The sequence below is a fragment of the Oryx dammah genome, unplaced genomic scaffold, assembly GCF_014754425.2.
Source record: "Oryx dammah isolate SB20612 unplaced genomic scaffold, SCBI_Odam_1.1 HiC_scaffold_29, whole genome shotgun sequence".
NCBI lineage: Eukaryota > Metazoa > Chordata > Mammalia > Artiodactyla > Bovidae > Oryx > Oryx dammah.
In genome coordinates, this window is record NW_024070213.1 from 33,660,959 (window position 1) to 33,676,096 (window position 15,138).

The following is a 15,138-nucleotide window of genomic DNA, read 5'->3' on the forward strand; positions in this document are numbered from 1 at the left end:
AACATATAGGAGAAATAAGTATTAACCTTTAAACATATAGGAGAAATAAGTATTAACCTTTAAACATATAGGAGAAATAAGTATTAACCTTTAAGATTAATCATGTTAACCTTGGGTTAAATAAATTCCTTTCTTGATTGTAACTTGCTACACCCTCACCCTATAGGAATGCAACTTTATTTGGAGGGTGGTACCTGGTTTAAGAAAAAATACCCTTGGAAAAAATAAGTTTTTGGTTATCAAAAAGAAAGGATCATAAAATGTCAGCAGGCCTCATGGCCAGAAGATGATGTAAAACCCTTAAGACCTTTTTTTATACATTTATGTGAAGCACCTGATTTTGATAAAGGTCAGGACTGCTGACCCCCACGTGACTCTGTATTCATCCCTATGTGTAACAAAAGGTATATAAGCAAACCCCAAAATAAAGAAATCGGATCAGTTTCTGGAAAGACTGATTCCACCATGTCGCTTCTTTCTTGCTCTCCGTTTTTCTGGCCAAATTCCCATTTGGTGCATGAGTACCCACCAAGCCTGCTAATTTTGCCTGGGCTTCTAAGATCAGACCGGGGGGGCCTCAGTGCCTCCTCTCCTTCGGGAGAACGGGAAGACGCCTGCGGCCTATGTAGGTGGTGATTGGTATTCCATGTAAACCAAGTTATTCAGCCTCTTTTTCTCTGCTAATTTTCTAATCCCTCTCTATCTGTAATTAAATAAGTTATTTCCAAGGACATCGACTCCGTCCCCACCTTTGAATCACCTTGGATCCACCGGGGCTGGACCCCGGCAATCATGGAACACTCACTTGGAAAAATACTGGTTGCCTGAGTTACACAGATCTTTCAAAGGGTAACTCTTTCTAAAACTACCAATATCATCAAAACATTGGTAACCACCAATATAATACAAAATAAGACCTCTTTAATAGGAAGAAAGGGTGGGGGATACAAATTTTCCAAAAATTCCAATTTTCACTTGAGAGCTAGAATTTTACCACTGCCAAAAAATATAGTCCATTGTTTTACTTGAAGTGACAGGCTTATTTCATTCATTTTTAAAAAAACACGCACAAGTTTGAACAACTTTGTTCTTTCGAGGAACAATGGTGCCAGGTTGAAAAAGTAGCCAGTTGAGTTCACCACACAAAAACAATCACACGGTTGCTTTTCCTTGAGGCAACCGTGGCATTTCAGTATAACAGAGTGCTTCATGTGAAATGGATGTTTTCTCATACAGAATAAAATGTTTATGTAAGAGTCAAGATTTAATAAACTCAATCATTATTACACTTCATTGAGAACATTAAGTAGAGCTGACATTCTTTTTATACTGTCATGCATGGCAATAATACAATGACTAACAGAGGTTGGGTGGCAAAGCGTTATCTGGTACAAATGTCAACACAATGAGAAAGAAAAATAATACCTTGGTATTACTGTGAAGAGTTTTACCTTAGGCAATCTCTTCAAAGGGCAGCCTAGGGGGCGTCTATAAAGAAACATGTAAACAAGTACACCAGCATACTATGTACAAGAATGTTCACAGAAGGAAGCTGAACAAGTGCCAGGTCAACAACAGACTGAATATATTCACATAATATAACACTACTGCTATAAGGAACATACTATGTGGTACCTACCACCCTGAGACTCAGATAACACAGGTCTCTGCCCTGAGTTTCACACTTTCGAGGGCCTCTCACCTCTTATCTTCCCCCAGTTGTGACCTCCTTGGAGCAAGTAGCTGACTGGACCCTTTTCTAGACAGACTCCAAATACTCAGTTCTAGGGATTCCCTGAATTCCCTGCCCAAATGGCCCTAATCCTATTTTCAGGGTCTGAGCAGGCCTCCTGATCTCTTAAGAACAGACAGGATCACTAGGGTGCTTGCATCTAAGTCCAGGGGATGGCCAAGGGTCATCTGTTTGCAGGTGGGGTGGGCATCTATGTGCATGTGCAAAAGGCCCCTTGTCATACAGGATGAGTTAGGATTGAAAGAAAGAGAGAGGGTGGACTATGGGATGTCTCTGTTTTTACTTTTGTCCCAGACCCCACAGACATTAGGATAGATCTCACATAATATTGAGTTCAAACAATAGATACGTGTGCATGTACACACACATGCAATATATATGTTTATATAATTCCACTTACACAAAGTTCAAAAAGAGGCAAAACTGTAGTGTTAGAGGTACACATAATCCCAAGTGAAAAGCAAAGAAAAATCACCATAAAAGTAGTGCCAGAAAATACAGGGTTTATGACATAGAAGGGGTACAAAGAAGGTTTCTGGGATACTCAAGCTGTCCATTTCTTTGCCTGGATGGTAGCTATTTGGGCATTCCTTTATAAGTATTCATTAAATAGTATGTTGTCCACTTTTTCAAATTATCCTTTATCTCACTAAATATCTAAGCCTGAAAATGAAGTACATGTTGTAAAATTTCGTTTTCTTTCATCTCGGTTCTCTACTCACACTTCCATTTTTCTCCTTCACTATGTGAAAGTGTCACTATTTTATGGTCGGAAAGATCTACTGGAGAAGAGATGAGCTACCCACTCTGGTATTCTTGGGCTTCCGTTGTGGCTCAACTGGTAAAGAATTTGCCTGCAATGTGGAAGACCTGGGTTTGATCCCTGGGTTGGGAAGATTCCTTGGAGAAGGGGAAGGGTACTCATTCCAGTATTCTGGCCTGGAGAATTCACTGTATAGTCCCTGGGGTTGCAAACAGTCAGACATGACTGAGCAACTTACACTTTCACTTTTCACTTTTTTATCAAAAAATAAGTTTGAAATCAACAAAACCACATGCAGTTTTAGCTCTAAAAATAAAACAAAACAAAAAATGGGGCTGATTAGTGGAAGAGAAAGATGTCCAAGGAGACTATATGCATGTTAACTTGTGGGTCAAAATAATACAACTCTAGACAGGATCTGAACCCAGGATGTTTAACTCCAGAATCTGAACGATTAACTACATGTTTCTCACTTAAAACAACTAGAAAAGCTGACCCATATAAAGTACCCAGTAGAGGGCATATTGCAGGATTTCAATAAACAAATGTAGTTATTTTATCAATATCAATATGAATATTTACTATTTCCATCTTTCAGCCCCTTAAATAATAGGCCACTGCTTGATTCTTGAATCTCAATATTCTAGGAAAGATATCCAATACGTTAAAAATGAGTGATAGCAGTCTGCAACACTTCTCTGTACATGGGATTTCCCAGACAAGAACACTGGAGTGGGTTGCCATTTCCTTCTCCAGGGGATCTTCCCTACCCAGGGACTGAACCTGAGTCTCCTGTATTGCAGGCAGATTCTTTACCACTGAGCCACCAGGGAAGCCACACAGGGAACAGGGAATATACTGTATATTTGGCTAAGTGTGTATCCTAAGAAGGACCACAGAAAGCATCTTCTATTTAATACTTAACACATAATTATTCCATTCATGCTTGAATGCTGACATTTAATTAAATGTCCCTTAACATGCATAACAAGTTATTGCTGTCATAAAACCAGGCAGTTAGCATTAAAATATAAATATAATACTGTACCTAATGATCCATTGTCAATCATTAGAAGATCTAAGAGCAGTGACTTAGTGAGATATTAACAGTACAGGCTTTTTGATTGCTAATTTTCTGTCCTTCCCATTTGTTCCAAATAATTTTCTGATAATACTATAAGCCACTGTTACAAGTTTCATGTGCAAAACATTATATTTCTATTCTCTACACCCTAGAGTGTGCTTACCACCTACATGATTTTTCAATTGACATTTTAAAAATTCAAGATAATCTGAAAAATTAGTTAAGACTCACCTTCAATCCAACTGTTTATACAGACACTTACGACTGCCTCTAGTTAATACGGTAAAGACCACACTGCCCTAGAGCTCTTTGAGCAGAGGAAGCTACTTAGCAACCACAGTGAAGACCAATATGTCACCATCATTAATTTCCAAGTACTTACTTCCACAGCATAGTGCAAAGCCGATGAACCCGGATGCAGTGAGAGGTTTTGAAGAGGTTTGATGCGTGGTTTCTCCCATCCAAGCTCCAAGGACCACTCCACTGTTAACATGTGATCTGTAAAAACTGTTCCAAAGACCAGAGTACTGGGGTCTGGTTTTTCCTTTAAAACGGTGGCTCGTGTGATTATTAGATCTTCAGCCTGGGGAAGAAAGTCAGCACCATTAAAGAAAAGTAACTGAACATCCACCAGCTAGAGGAGGCAGAGAGTAAAAAGACAGAATTTAAGTCACTGGCCATTAAAAAGTGAAATCATTTAACTTTTAAATGTTGGCAACTAACTCAGAAACTTAACAACACTAGGTGAGCCAAGCAAAACCATGCCTCCATTCAGAATCTCATTTCATATCGCTGCAACGTAGGGAATTCCCTGGCAGTCCAGAGGTTAGGTTGAGAGCTAAGATCCCAGAAGCTGCAAGGTGCAACCAAAAAAAAAAAAAAAAACAAAACAATTCTTTGCAATGTATACTACCAAACAAATATCAGAACTAAAATTTTTCAGTGACGTTTAGAAACTGGGACGAAATAGTAGTTGGAGTCAAATCATGCTAAAAGAAGAACATATTTCTTCTTCACTTCCATCATTAGACCCGTGTAGAACATTCAGGAAAGAAGAAAGGCGGGTCTTAGAATCAAAACAGCAGCACTCACAATGACTTATTAAACTAAAAAGAATGTCACTAAGAACTGAATCTCTTGGGATGGTTATACTCCGGCTCCCCCAAAGAATTCTTGGCAGCAGCTTCCAAAACCCTCTGGGTACATGGTAGGAGACAGGCAGCAGAGTGAAGCAAATGTTTTCCTCGTTGAAAACAGAAGTAGAGATTGAACACTAAGATATAAATCCTCTATTCTGTGTTGAGGAAACAGTGAACAAAGGACCCCTTATTCAAAGAAAGATAAATAAGAGTAATAGGAAACAACTTCACACAGCCCCGATGCACCAGCTCTCCACAGCCGGCTTGCCCATTACAAATGACCACCACATACGCATCCGGATCACAAACAATAGCATCACTAACTTTACAATAGCTGTAGAACAGCTGACACAAACCACAGGGGAAGGCGCATTCAGACTTACTTAAACACAAAATGAACCAAGGACAAGTTCAGGCTGTGATCAGGCTGTTAGGAAGGTCAGACTTCATTTCTTTCAATACACAAAGTAGTCATTTCGCCAACCCCACAAAGCAAATACAGAACTTCAGAACTTCACTTTGTATCATCACCTCTTATCATTATTTTTTGAATGACCTAGTTATATCTGGTTAATTCACTGCTTTACAGCCACCTTTGTGGTTTGATATATTATGAATCAGTTAATTTTAGAGTAATATTTAGGTCCAAAATGCTATTTATTTTAAAACAACCAGAAAGCTTCCATTACAATGAAGCATAAAGCGTAAAGGACAACATGTGTGTGTGCTAAATCGCTTCAGTGAGTCCGACTCTTTGCAACTCTATGGACTGTAGCCCGCCAGGCAGTTTCATTCACTTCCATAGCTTCAGTTATCACCTGCGGTGGTGGTGGTTTGGTCGTTAAGTTGTGTCTGACTCTTGCGACTCCATGGACTGTAGCCTGCCGGGCTCCTCTGTCCATCGGATTCTCCAGGCAAGAATACTGAGTGGGTTGCCCTCCTCCAGGGGATCTTCCTGACCCAGGGATTGAACCTGTGTCTCCTGTATAGCAGGCAGATTCTTTACCACTCCAACATATATGTACACCATAGCTAATTCATGTTGATGTATGGCAGAAATCAAACCAATATGTAAACCAATCATCCTTCAGTTAAAAAGAAATTAAAAAAAAAAAAAAAGAAGTTTGCCAGTCCATTGAGACTGTTAGATAAGAACTCTAGCTAGAGTACTTGCAGTTAAATGTCCAGCCCCAGCATAGTGCCTGGCACATACAACAGTAAAGGTTTTCTTAGATACTGAAAATAACATTTGGTTGATTTCAGCTGCACTCCATAATGAATAACAGACTCATTCCCAGAAGATGGCCAGGACTTAAAGTGAGTGAAATCCTAACATACACTTTTTATTACATGAATGGTTTCACAGTATTCTTGTACAATGAAGCACTTGTGCTTTTGCTTTGGTTATTTTTTTTTTTAGTGGCTAGGGGGATCCTGGGCTAAGAAAAATCTGGAACTATAGCAATACAAGAAGACAAACTCAATGCAAATTTTCACTTATTAATACCATTAACAAAAGTTTCTTAATAACAGGGGTAAGTAAGTAAGATACACAACAAAAACAGAAAGATGAAAGTAGATGAAAATGGGGTGGAGATACTGTGAGTAGAAGGGGTGAGTTTTTAATCCATGAATTCAGGATACATCTTAAATACCTCAAAGGCAACAGACATCGGCTTTCTTTTTTTTCAAAGACAAAACCAATGATTTGCATGGTTCTTCAAAAGTAAAATTACTAAGTTCTAAATTGTGTGGTTTTAATAAAGCAATTTAATTGTTAAAAAAAGTAAAATGAAGTTTGACTTCCCATCTGCTATTTCTAATATTAGGTAGTCAATACTATCACTAGTTAATCAACAAAAACACAATCACACAAGGTCTTTCTAACTTTTGGGATTTCTAGGTTTCTCAGTAACCCTACCTTGCCATGAAACTAACAGGCAATGGAATATATACAACTTTATTCCAACAACCTACAATGCAGGAGACCAAGGTTGATTCCTGGTCGGAATGATCCCCTGGAGAAGGGAATGGCTACCCACTCCAGTAGTCTTGCCTGGAGAATTCCATGAATAGAGGAGTTTGGCAGGCTATAGTCCATTGGGTCGCAAAGAGTTGGACAACATTGGGCAACTAACACTACCATCAGTATTTCAACAACAATCTACATAGAAACTTTTAAAAACAAGACTATGGCTTTGCCTCATATCAAACTGTAGGGTGATTTCTTTTCCTTCCCTTACTCGTTTCCTCCTTATCTGCTCTATTATGCTTAGTATTTTGCCTTTTATTCACTCAGTGAACACTGTGCCAGTACAGTGGCTCAGGTACTGTACTAAGCAAGCACAGGAGATACCAAGATGCAAGGGTTCAGTCTTCCTTCTCTGCCACACTCGCTGCCAGTCGAGGACGAGTGGTAGCCACTGTGAGCAAGTGTTACTCATTCAGTTTCCAAGGTTGTTACCCCTCCCCCTCCGTCAAACAGAAACCAATAGAAACTCATCTAAGTTTCAGGAGGAAGCTACAAAGAGGAAAAAAAAGCAGAACTGGTTAGAATCAGCTAGGACCAAGATGGCAGAAGATCTGACTTCTGCTAGACCTTGGGCCTCACTGTACACTCATTGTAATACATTAGCTAAATGACGCACCCACCAGCACCATGATAGCTGACAACTGCCATGACAACAGCGGGAAAAGCCACATATAGGAACTGAAAAGCAGAGCTGTATCAGTTCCCGGTCCAAACCACACTCCTGTTCTCAGATAACTCATGGATATTATAATTCCCACACTTTCCAGTTTCCTCCCTTATACTTCAATCCTCTTACACATTTGCTGTCTTTGCCTGACTGGGGTTGAAAAGTTGATTTGCAAGGGTTCCCACTTCACCACTGAATAAAGCTTGGGCTGTTCCAGGCTCAGCTTCAGTTTTGTTATTGGCTGCACAAATATGACCTGAAAAAGAACCTCCCTGGCACACACAGGGGTCTTAGCTCAGAGTAGAACCCTAGCATAGGTCCATGCAACCAATTCAGTACCAAATTAACCTAATAATTTTTGAGCTACTATGTACCTGTATTGTGCCAGGCACAAAACCAAGGGAATGAAACAAGTCCTCTTCTCTTAGTGAGGGGGAAAAACAGTATAAAGAATAAGTGGTTTGGGCCAGGGGGATGTGCCAGCCTTGACAGGAGGGGCTTTGGGGAAGAACAGGTACATGTCTATGTATGGCTGAGTCCTGCTAGTCACCTGAAACTATCACAGTATTGCTAATTGGCTATACTCAAACACAAAATGTTTTGGGTATTAAAAAAAATTTAAATTAAATTTTTAAAAAAGATTTTTAACATAAATAAAAAGAAGGCAGGTATATTATGATTCTAGATAACAAATACCTGGAAAATTCAGAGCTGGCCTAATTACCTTGTAGAGTTTTTCTACTGGTTTTTTAAAATTCCTTCACAAATAGCACTTTTTTTTCTCATTATAAGTACAGTATGTTACTTATCAAATATTTGAAAAAGTCTAAAGAATTATAAAGAAAAAAAATAAAATCAACCACAATTGCAAAAGCAAACAAAAAAGAATAAGGAGATAAACAGATGTCAAGAAGTGATCAGTGCTATGAAAAAAATGAAAGTTTAAAGGGATAGAGTGGGAAAGAGAATGCTGATTTTAGATGGAAGGGTTACAGAAGGCCTCCCAGATGAGGTGACATTTGAGAGAGACTTGAATGAAGACAGTAGGTCATGCAGAGATTTAGGGGCAAAGTATTTCAGGCAGAGGAAACAAGTGCAAAGGCCCTGAGGTGAGAACACACTTGGTAGGTACAGGAAACGGCAAAGAGTCAGTGTGACAGGGATGCAGGGAAAGTGAATTGACAGGAAAATCTTAGAGGCTCTGTGACTGCTGGAGTAGGGAAAGGGAGGGGCCAAGAGAACCAATTATCCCATTGTGTGTGTGTGTGTGTGTGTGTGTGTGTGATTCAACTGGATTCTAACTGTAGTCAGGGCTGAGAAACATACCATACCATTTCTCCTGAAAATTTCATCAACTTAAACAGCAGTGGTTCCCAGCATCGGCTACTGAGCTGATTTACCTGGGAGGATTTTTTTTTTTTTTTTTTTTTTAAGAAAAATACCAATGCCCATGCCCTACCCTAAGATCAGTGAAAAAGAGACTCAAAAGTGGGGCTCCACATCAGTTTCAGTTTAAACTCTTCAGTTTAAAACTCTGAAGGACAGGCTAGTGCACGGGAAGGGCTGAGCACCAGCAACAGAGATTCAGATCTCATGGATCTATGAACTTTTACTGAAAGCCACGTACTCTCTCACAATCATATGAACTTGGTCATCTCAAAGTGAATACGCCCAAAATGGAACACATAATATTTCCTTCAAAATTGGGTACCTATGTCTGATATTCATATTGCTTTCTACTTCCTGACTTCTCAATCATTAATTTATTCAAAAAATTCTACTAAAAGAAGGAAAGAAAAATGAAAAGTAAAAATCTCTAACCTTTACCTGGCAATCACATTTACACTTTTCAGAGATGACCTCTGCTGGCAAATTCATTCTGTGCATGCTAAGTCGCTTCAGTCGTGTCCAACTCTTTGCAGCCCCATGACCGTAGCCCACCAGGCTTCTCTGTCCATGGAATTCTCCAGGCAAGAATCCTGGAGTGGGTTGTCATCTCTTCTTCCAGGAGATCTTTCCAACCCAGGGACTGAACCCGCGTCTCCTGCATTGGCAGGCGTATTCTTTACCATTAGCATCACCTGGGAAGCCCAAGGATCTAATCAAAGTCCAAAGAAAGGGGAGGAAAAGGACAATACCAGGCAAATCTGTACCCTTTGATCGCAAAAGCAAAATTTTCTCAGAAATTCCCTTACGCCTTATTGGTTAGAAATGTATCACATTGATATCTTTAGCTGCAGGGGAGGTTGAAATGCAGGTTTGTCATTCAGGGTTGGTCAGAGAACTGCAAACAAAAGCAGAGTTCTGTTAATAAGGAATATGTCTGGGGCTGTACATGAAGCTTCCCAGGTGGCTCAGTGAAATCCGTTGCCAATGCAGGAGACACAGAGATGCATGAGACACAGGTTCGATCCCTGGCTCAGAAAGATCCCCTGGAGGAGGGCATGGCAATCCACTCCAGTATTTTTGCCTGGAGAATCCCATGGACAGAGATGCCTGGCAGGCTACAGTCCATGGGGTCGCAAAAGAGTCAGAAACAACTTAGCAACTGAGTACGTCTAGGGCTGTACTGGGTGTACACATTAGCCCAGTGCCTCAGTACCTAGGAATTCTTGTTTATATGCCTTTGTCTAACATGGGAACAGATAGAAGGACTAAAACTCGGCTACAGATGCCTTCCCACTCTCATCTCTTTTTTTCCATTATTTCTTCCACATGTAAAATTGAACATAAGGCACCTCCAGCTTATCTCAACTCCCTCCCTTCTTCCTCCAGCAGTAAGTGTGGAAACTAGAACTCTTACCTAACCCAGTAGTCTGGGGTGTCCTCAGCTTTCCAACCACCAATCACTTGCCTTACCCATTTCTCATGCAACCGTTTGATATAGACAGCTCACTCTCCCAAGTGCTTGGTTTCCTCTATAAAGTCCCTTGGATTGATTTAAACAATTGGGAAAGAGTCATTTCTCTTGATCATATTGGCCTCTCATTTAGCACAGTATCATATCAAATATGTTTGACTAATTCTGTTCTAAACCTCACTAAACCTGGAATGATCTTCATGCTTTTGGATATCTCAGCATAATACACTGCTATAGAAAAAACAAAACTGAAAACAAAAACCTGTACTTACTATAAATCATAAAAGACCTTTCTGTTGTCATGATTTCAAACCCTTATAGAGTCAACTTGGAGAAGGCAATGGCACCCCACTCCAGTACTCTTGCCTGGAAAATCCCATGGATGGAGGAGCCTGGTAGGCTGCAGTCCATGGGGTTGCTGAGAGTTGGACACGACTCAGTGACTTCACTTTCACTTTTCACTTTCCTGCATTGGAGAAGGAAATGGCAACCCACTCCAGTGTTCTTGCCTGGAGAATCCCAGGGATGAGGGAGCCTGGTGGGCTGCTGTCTATGGGGTCGCACAGAGTGGGACATGACTGAAGTGACTTAGCAGCAGCAGCAGCAGCATAGAGTCAACTTGAATAATAATCTGGGCCTAGAATATACTTTTCTGAATCCTGTCTTCAAAATACTTCTAAGACCACTCATAATGGGTGGGACTCACTGTTAATGGCAAAGCCTTTTTTATGTTTTTAAGTTCAACTAGTGCTACTGTAATAATTTGCTAATACTAGTTAAGTTGCTTGAAATCAAAAATAAATGATTATATTGCTAGGTATTAGTTTCCTTTCAGTAAACTACTACATCTTCTTCTAAGACATGTAATTTGTTAATGAAGTGAATTGCAACCCTCTAACATTCTGATTTGTACATGAGGATTGCTCCTACATGCAGTTTTGTAAAATAGCACACTAATAGGTACCTTCAGAATTTCATCAAGAACTCCAATTTCCCTTTATTGACAAAAATTCCTGCAATTCTGGAAACTAAAAATAACAGCTGTTAACCTGAATGGAAAAAGAAATTACCTAAGAAAACTAAATCTAATCAATGAGGTGATACAGTTGAATGAAATTCAAAAGTATATGCAGGTGTGTGACTGGTTTGAGTAGATGTGAGGTACAGTTCAAAGAGGAAAAGAGCACTCGTGTAAAAGAAACAAATTTTATGCACAATTTTTATCAGGGTTCTTTAGAAGTCATCTTTTTCCTATAGTTCCTTTCTAAAGATAGATAAAATAACAATATTTGTAACCTGTTATTTTCTCCTTCATGATTACTGTCTCTTCCTAATGCTCCAAAGTTCTCCAATGATTTCAAAGTTAGGATGTCTCATAACATATGCTTATGGAAAAATTTGGAAGGCCACAATGACTGGACTGTGAAACAACATGAAATATGACCAAAAAAGGGCATATTAAAAAACAACCATTTCTTGACACAAAATGTGTGGTTGGGGAACCATTTGCTCTGAGATGGGGAAGCATGCACCAGGCTAGTGCAACTAGGTTAAGAGCCCCTGAGAACTATTATTAGCTCTGAATTCAAGCAACATCCAATTGCCATCAGTACTTCCCTGAGCTGGCACTTAAACTTTCAAAGGCTATCTCTGGATTACAACTGTCAGGACTTCCCTGGCAAGAATACTGGAATGTGTTGCCATTTCCTCCTCCGGGGGATCTTCCTGACCCAGGTATCAAACCTGTGTCTTTTGCGTCTCTTGCATTGGCAGGCAGATTCTTTACCACTGTGCCACCTGGGAAGCCCTTCGAAATTGCATAACTTGTATTTTATTTTTTTTTGAAATTGCATAACTTTAAAACAAGTGCATCTGTCTTGCTCTACTTGGAAAGCCATCGGTGCTACATTTGTTATCATTTAGAGACACTTTAAAAAAATCTAATAAGGAAACTGTAGGGATGAGAGAGTAGGGCTGTGGAGAGAATTTGGGCTATGGAAGCAGAGGGAAGGAGGTCAACAGACAGTTGACCTCCTTGAAACGAAGATAACCCTGGAGTCCACAGAAATATTCCCTAGGATTTTTCAGTAATAAGGCACCTCATTACCGGACTCTTGGAAAATGGTTTCCTTGCTTTAAAATTACTGTATCAACATGTGTATGTATGAATGAATCCTTTTGCAGTCCACCTGAAACTATCACAGCATTGTTAATCGGTTATACTCCAATATAAAATAAAAAGTTAAAAAAAATAAAATGACTGTATCAAAATGGGAGAAGGGATACAATATGAAAACTACCCAAGAGAGATCAAAAGGCAATTTAAAGTTATAAATGAGGTGATCAAGAAGGAGATAGAAAAAGTCCAAAGCCAACATGGTCCTGCAAAATCCACCATTTTTTTGCCCCACAAATTACCGGTTTCATTTTTCATTTGCCTCATCACATTGCACTGTGAATTCAACCACAATTACCACTGATGTTTTGATATGCAAATACATAAGCATAGAATATCAATGGGCTTCCCTGATAGCTCAGTTGGTAAAGAATCCATCTGCAATGCAGGAGACCATGGTTGGATCCTGGGTTGGGAAGATCCCTTGGAGAAGAGAAAGGCTACCCACTCCGGTATTCTGGCCTGGAGAATATCAATACACTTCCCTTAACTAAAATCTAAAGTATAGAAATTTAAATTAACAAAGAGAAGATTATTTACATGATGAATTAACCCTTCACTTTGCAAACAATTCTTCTATGTATAAAAGTATAAAAGCCTTTAGGGAAATTTTTTCATCAATCTATATAGCCTGTGAAGAATTTACTATATAAGATGACCCTTAGAGATTATCAAGGAGGAATCCTTTTTATTTCATTCTTTCAAGGATCCATATCTCAACATCTAAGTCCCTAAAATGTATTAGAACTTAGTGTTCATAGACTAGCAGAGTATATCTATCTACTGTTGGGTTAGAGGACACTATCTTTAAAGGACAAGGAATAACACGAACAAATAAATTCACAAACATTTTAGTAAGGAAATTACTATATCATATCTTGATTTTTAAAAAATCCTGAGAGTAGAGATCTTACATTAAATTTATCTTTGGATTTCTAATGCCTAGCACAGTCCCCGGCACATTGTAAGAGCTGGGTATGTGTGAAATTGATGAGCCAGTCTCATCCGCCTCTGAACCCTGCCAGGACGTGAGATCATTAGGACATCCTGTGCTATGGATGACAATTGACAGTGACTGAAACAGGCAGAAGAGCAGAAGGAGGAAAAAAGAAAAGCCACGGCGGAAAAAATCTCCATGGCCTGGAGGAGTCAGGAATAGGCGGAGATAATGAATTAAGGAGAAAATGATAATAAACCTTACATTTATGTTCTTATGATTTTTAAAATACTTTACAAGACTCTTTCTCTCTTGCTTCTTACTATTCCTTTGTGAAGTACGAGGTTATTTAATATATAAACCCCAGAATTTAGAGAGAAATGAAGGAAATACAACCTTTTTTTTTTTTTAACTGTAAAATGTTAGCTGCTGCTTAAAGAAGAAACAAATGAGTTTAGCTTTTTCCACAAATAGGGTGAAGGGTTAAAAGTATTATATAATCAGTTTATTTTCCAAGAAAACTTTTATAATTCATGAAATAAGCAATTAACTGCCCGGAATTTTATGTGACTATCCTACATTGCTCCCCATACAACTTTTTCCCCAGAGGAGTGGAATTTAAAATGCATGGCAGCTTATTTAAATTATTGTATAAACCTGTGCGGAGAAAACTGCCCCAAATCTCAACAAGAAATGGCTGTATTCAACTAAACTGCTGTTTCACTTAACCTCTGGCAAGTAACTTACCTTGAAAGTCTCCACCGGCTCTTTATATCCGCCTTCTCCGGTACCTTCTGCGGAGCATCCATTATTGCAGTCCTTAAAGAAGAATTAAATCCATTAAGTAAAACTAAGTGTCTCACTAGGGTCTGGGGTAATCAATATCACTCACCATCACACCCTTCGCTGCGCTCGGGTCTGGTCCCCAAGCAAACTGGAAAAGGAGAATCAAACACCCAGGCACCAGCCCCAAAGGAGAGCGTCCTGCGAGAGCTGTCCTTCTCTTTTTGCCCTGTCGGAGGTCGCGGCTGTTTTTGTCCTCCACCGCTGGCTTCGAGCAGACTGGTTAAATTCCAGGTTCTCCCTGAAGCGCCAGGGTTCACCAGCAAAGAACAAGAAAGTGATTGTCTCCCTTTTATCGGAGGAAATAGTCTAGATTAGGGCTTAAAGCCATTAACAGAGAAATCTCCTGGGCGCACTCAGCCTCGTGGTCTTGTCGATCACGGGCGCACAATAGCAAGCCTGGAAAAGCGATGGGGACCAGAGTGAACCATTTTCTCCACGGGTAGGGTCCTCCAATGCAGGCGGCAAGGTCACTCGTTAAGGACAGAACTCATGGAATGAGGGAGTAAAATTTTAAAAAACACTTAAGGACGCAATGGAAACAGGTCGAACAGGAAAAGGTACTGACCTTCAAAAAAAAAAAACTAATCTGCTACATCACCAGGGAAGAGAGGAAGAAAAGGATTCAGGGAGGCAAAAGGCTACGGGCAAAATATTTTGGGGTGGCGAAGGCACACGCAGGATGTGGCTGTCAGTTCTGGCAGCCCAGAAATTCCCTTCCCTCTGCTCCCCGCGCCCCCCCCCCCCCGCCGCCCCCACCTCTTCCACCAAAGCGGATTCCATGGCGACCCTCAGGTTCCCGGCGGCTGTCCGCGCCTCGCTCCGGAGCAGGTCACCGGCGGGACTTTTAGATCTGGCTGGCGGGGGCCTCTCTGAGGCGTTCG

The 15,138-nt window shown here is 40.1% G+C and overlaps 1 protein-coding gene across 1 annotated transcript in view; it reads right to left on the minus strand.

Annotated features, from left to right (window-relative positions):
* Positions 1-14,820, minus strand: part of BCAT1 (branched chain amino acid transaminase 1) — an 82,796-nt gene extending 67,976 nt beyond the window's left edge. Inside the window, exons 1-3 of the mRNA XM_040234576.1 lie at positions 14,304-14,820; positions 14,159-14,230; positions 3,983-4,183 (exon numbers count right to left, since the gene is read on the minus strand). Coding sequence (XP_040090510.1) covers positions 3,983-4,183; positions 14,159-14,230; positions 14,304-14,306 — 276 coding nt within the window. The 5' untranslated portion in view covers positions 14,307-14,820. The remainder of the gene's footprint in view (positions 1-3,982; positions 4,184-14,158; positions 14,231-14,303) is intronic.
* Between the last annotated feature and the right edge of the window lie 318 nt (positions 14,821-15,138).